Consider the following 5,574-nt stretch of genomic DNA (forward strand, 5'->3'; position numbering starts at 1 on the left):
TAGCTAAGATCTGAAAACAATGCAAGTACCTAAGAATAGATGTCTGGATAAAGAAATTGTGGTGTGCATATATACAACTACTCAGCTGAACAGGGAATGTCTGCAATTTGCTGCTATGTGTATGTAACTGAGGATATTATGCTGAATTAAGTCATTCAGAAGGAGAGAGATGGATAGATAGGATGGATACAGAATGATCTCCCTCATGGGAAACAGTGTAGTAGTCACAAATGGACAAATGAAACAACAGCTGAAAACCTAGTTCACAGAACTGAGTCTACCTTTGAGCAGTGGAGGATGGGAGAAGTATCTGGGATTTTAGTGGAGGGAATCAGACACTCTAGTGTTGGGTATGATGTTGGAAAGATATATGCAAGAAACTATCATTGACAATATTGTAACTCAGGGTACTTCATAAAAATGAAAAGAAAAATACAGAGCAAAACTCCCAACTATAAGTTTCACTGAGTCTGAGTTTTGTACAATGGAACATATGTTTCTCATAAGAAAGATCTACAACCCCACCCAACACTTCCTTTTTTTATGTAGAAGGAATTATACTTACAATTTTATATATGGAAGTCCTGAGTTGGTATTTAACATGTTTGTTTAACCCCACTCCCAGGCCGGGCCGAGACACTGGCCTAGGGTGGGGCGCAAATCCCTGAACTCCGGGCTTGGGAGGGTCTCTCTCCCTTCCCGGAGCAGGATTTTTAGCCGGCATGGACGGGCAGCTGGCAGCCCCCCCCATGTGCCAGCGGCCTCGTGGTCCAGCCTAGGGTAGGGGGGCTCGGATCTGGGTCACCCGACCCCCCTCTCCCCCATTCCTCCGGATCTCCAGGTGGGTTCCTGGGAAGAGTTGACGGGGCACCCGGGGTTTTCCCCACTCCCAGGCTGGGCCGGGACACTGGCCTAGGGTGGGGCTTAGGGGGTGGAGTTTGATTTGGTGGGTGGCAGATAGCTGCTTAGCTATACTCAGTCTGTCAATGGTAATTTCATACCAGTCTACATTTTGCAAACCGTGCGGGGGCACTAGCCCCCGCGCGAACACTTGCTCCTTCCAACCATCAGTACCCCAGATTTACCCTCCTTAACTTCAGTAACACATAGTTCTAATCTCTGACCTAAGACATACAGTATATCTAACAAATCCCAGAACTATTTAGAAGGACATAAATTGAACACATATATCTTTTGAATATTTTATGGGTATTTTCTTTAGCTGATGTAACTCTCTATATATTCTTCTACCATGATGTTTCTATTCACTTTTCATCTTGTCTTTTCTTTGTTAGCTGTTCAGTAAGGAGTGTTGGTGGAACTGTCCCTCAGTTTGATGCCTATGATTGAACTATGTCATGGAAATTGCTGGTCTTGTTCCTTTTGCCTCCAGATGCACCAATAACGCCCCATGGCATTGATTCTTGTTTGCATAGACACATTAAAATGGGAAAACACCATACATACAGATAAGTTCTTATCTAATAAATCTCAGTACAATGTACCTTATACCCTGAACATTGATATAATGACCTGGCACAGGCCTCAGAAGAATGGGCATCCTCCATTCACGCTGGAACCAGGCAAGCTAACTACGAAACATCCAAGGTCTTTTACAGCAACAGCTGGAAGCAGTCCTCTACCAGAAAGACACTACCAAGGGTCTGACATCGACCTCTTAAAAAGAGACTTCCGTTTACACTGAGAAGACTTGACAGTAACAATGACCTGCTCTACAGGACATGGTTCTCTCTAGTCCCCCTTAAGTGTGAGGTGAAACGAGAGGATACTCTGCACCATCCTGACTGCAATATGGGATATGCAGACTCCAGGATCTTTAATACAGAAGCATGATACCAACAACAGAGACTATGTGAGGAATGGAGGTGTATTGCCACTACAGACGATGACTTGAATTGGACAAACTAATTTGCCTGGAGCCTAGAGTCAGTCCTGTGCCAGGAAACTTCAGGGGTAAGGTCTCCTTGTATTTAGACCATAATTTGTCTTTCCATGTCCCTTATGTTTTGGTGGGCCTATGCAAACAAATGCCACTTTAATATCATTTTTTACTATGTTCCCTTGACTCCAATTCTTAAGAAAAACAAGCCACTAAAACTTTTGATGTTAACTTAAACTAGTTAGCATGTGCATGGAACTAGAGAAATGTACTTTGCCCTCAATGTTTAAGGAGTTACATAAGTCTAATGTCTTTAGATTATATTGTGTGCTGCTGAGAAATAGTATGTACTACAACTGGGGATTTGAGGGACAAAGTAATTGTATTGTACAGGGGTTCAGTTTTGTTTCTATTAATGTTCTTTGGCTGAAAGTTCAAGGCTGGGATATCATCGATGGGACTACCGAGAATTCTGTTTATGGGTGATTGGGCTTCCACTGTAACTTTACCCTGTCCTCTTTCTTTGCATTTTTGTTGTCATAATTAAAAAAAATAAAAATTAAAATTAAAAAAAATAAATGACTAGAAATGCACTTACATATGTTTTTGAATTTTTATTAGGATATTAAGATACTGAACATAAGACACATTAACAATTAAAGAGCCTCATAGCATTTTCTTGATGTGCAGATATTATAGACAAAATGAACATGGTCTTTCAAGTTTTATGATTAGTACATTTCTCATAAATGGATGCAGAGTATAATAAGTTAAACTGTTCACAAACAATATACTGTATTTTGTACTTTTAGATCGACTTTACATAATTTTATTCCAAAGTTGCTGTTAAATGCCTGGCACATATGCTGTGGTTAAGTGGATAGTCTCATATTTTCTAAGAAATGCAAATATTTTGCTAATATGAATCTAGAAGTTCTCACAGCTGCATATATTTCAGAACTTGTCAGAGTAGATGAAGATGCTGGAAAGTTTAAGCACATTTATTTCGCATTTCAAAACAGAAGATTTTCATCTATGTCTTCTGTGAAAAACAAACAGAACAGAACATGTTTTTAGAATGTAGCCATCGGAAATCATGCACAGAATTCCCACGTGGGCTGAGTATGTGGTGACTCTCAGCCCTCAGAAAACCCAGGAAGCTTTGAAAAGCATATCTTCACAGTCCTTGTCTTTGGCTTCCTAAATCAGAATATCCAGGGTTGTGTGCATTTAAAAAACTCTACAGTTGGTTTTAATGTAGGGCTGAGGACTAGTGATGGAGCAATTTGAGGGATCATTCAGCCAGGAAGTTACTCACCTGTCAAGGGTTGCTAACATACAATATATAAATAAATACAAGTCTTGGGCCAGTTACCTCTAGTTTCCAACGAAGTAATTGTAGAAGAACCTGTTCTTTTATGAAAAAAGAGCATCTTTTAGGGGATGTAAAATTACTGATTACTAGTACTGCCCACTGTCAATCAGTACCTGTTGTACATTGCTACATATTAATGTGAAGCACTCTGTCTGGGACACTAGAAATTTGCCCTGCCAATAGAAGCTACATCCTGAATGTGGCCGTTGGTACATATTTTTTGAGAATTGGCTTTATTTGTGAAACAAGAATAATAGTCTCATCACTTAAAATCTATTTCTTTTTTTTTTTTTTTTTTTTTTTTTTTTTTGGTTTTTGGGTCACACCCGGCAGCGCTCAGGGGTTACTCCTGGCTCTATGCTCAGAAATTGCTCCTGGCAGGCTTGGGGGACCATATGGGATGCCGGGATTTGAACCAATGACAGTCCGCATGCAAGGCAAATGCCCTACCTCCATGCTATCTCTTCAGGCCCTAAAAACTATTTCTATCACATTAATTCATACTTCCTGTTGTTCAGATGAAAGACGTCCTTCCTGTGGACTTTGGACTACTTGGGATTACGTCTACTGTCAGGATTTACTTATTCTCCTTTTATCCCCTATGTACTCTTTTGAAAAATGATGTCTTTCATATTACTGTATAAATATACTGTTTAACTTGCTTGCCATGATGCAGACCATCAGTAAACAGTTATTGAGTGAATGAATGCTTAGCTTTATTCACTTTGAAAGGCTTGCCTCACCTCTCTATGGCTCTTTAACCTTTTACTGCCTTTAAACATTTACTCTTTCTTTTCTCATCTCTGATTCTTTTTCAACCCAAAGAAATTGATCTCTCTCTTAGTGGTAATCGGCATTGTTTTCCCTTTGAAATAGCTCTTTTCACATGGCATGATGCCATTTTCTTCCTTTCAAGAGGCTTCCATTCTCCTTCATGAACTCCTTTTTTCCCCTACATTCATAATCTAGATCCCTGATCTCCAACCTGTGTTCCATAGATTGGTGTTGGTTTGCAGAACTTTCCTGGCAGCCAGCACCACAATCCTGTGGCAGGTTAAATGGTCTGCAGGTGTGACTTCAGTTTGTTGAACATTGATCCAGATCTTGTTCTTTGATGTTCAAATCTTTTCCACGTTTTCTTGGGGAATTACTTTCCTCTCCTGGAGTCAATTACTATGCATGGTCATCATTCTCAAACATGCATTTTAAATTCCCACTTTAATTTTTTATCAGTGTTATGGGATCATATTCAGAAGTGCTGAGTTTACTCCTAGCTCTGCACTCAAGGATCACTCCTGGCAGGACTGGGAGACCATCTGGGATGTCAACTACTCAATTTAGATAGACTATGTAAATGTAAGTGGTCTGCCTGCTATATTATTTCTCTTGATCCCAGACACTACCTTGAAATACAAATCTATCGTCACTTATCCTTATCCTTGCACAAGGACCATGATAATCTCTAAATTATGAATATATATAAATATAAAGTATAATTTTACTATATGGGCTGCTGAATCGAGTGCCTCACATTCAGTTATCAATGGAACATTTCAATCCTAAGTATTTTAAAATTCAGCATGTACAAAATATACTTTTTATCTTCTCCAAATTTTCTTCTGTTCCCATGCTTTCTATCTCAGTGGAAAGTTATTTATCTCAACTGAACTTACCTATACGAAAATAGGAAATAAGGAATTTCTCTGTCCTTAATTTCTCAGTCTGTCTCTTTCATACCACATTTTCTATCAAATGTCTTACTATTATTTATATATTTTCAACATCTTGAATGTCTATACACATGTCTATGAATTCCATGTGCTTCTATCTGAAATTTGTATATTTCTTTTTCACCCATTGAAACTTATTTTTTTTTTAACTTCTATAGTTCAATTTCTCATCCTCTGCCACAGCAGGCTATCAACTGTTCTCTGGCTTCTCCACAATATGACCAAAGGAATTTCCCTTACAAACAGAATGAAGTCACTACCTTGCATGGAACTCTTTGGTGATCCTCCAGTACTTTTAGGATGATGTCTTTTGCTGGCTTAGCGGACCTGCAGGATCTGACTTGCTTATACTCTCAGTCTCACTAAAAAGTTTTTTCTAAATCTGTGTATGTGCACCTTGCATGCTATGGTGCTACATAAACAAAGCTCACCTTCCAAATAGAACTTTGCTTTTACATACAAGAAAAATGTGATTGGGGCTGAAAATTATTAAGCACATTTAGTTCATATTAAAAGTAGTTAAAATCCAAGATAATACCATTTAATTTGAACTTGCTTTTCTGTGAATT

General features: G+C 38.8%; 1 protein-coding gene across 1 annotated transcript in view; it reads right to left on the reverse strand.

Annotated features, from left to right (window-relative positions):
- Positions 1 to 2,499: 2,499 nt before the first annotated feature.
- The window catches only part of SPARCL1 (SPARC like 1), a 57,004-nt gene continuing 53,929 nt past the window's right edge, over positions 2,500 to 5,574 (reverse strand). Inside the window, exon 11 of the mRNA XM_049789759.1 lies at positions 2,500 to 2,942. Within this exon, the coding sequence (XP_049645716.1) occupies positions 2,914 to 2,942 (29 nt within the window). The 3' untranslated portion in view covers positions 2,500 to 2,913. The remainder of the gene's footprint in view (positions 2,943 to 5,574) is intronic.

Source organism: Suncus etruscus, chromosome 16 (assembly GCF_024139225.1).
Source record: "Suncus etruscus isolate mSunEtr1 chromosome 16, mSunEtr1.pri.cur, whole genome shotgun sequence".
Classification (NCBI taxonomy): Eukaryota; Metazoa; Chordata; class Mammalia; order Eulipotyphla; family Soricidae; genus Suncus; species Suncus etruscus.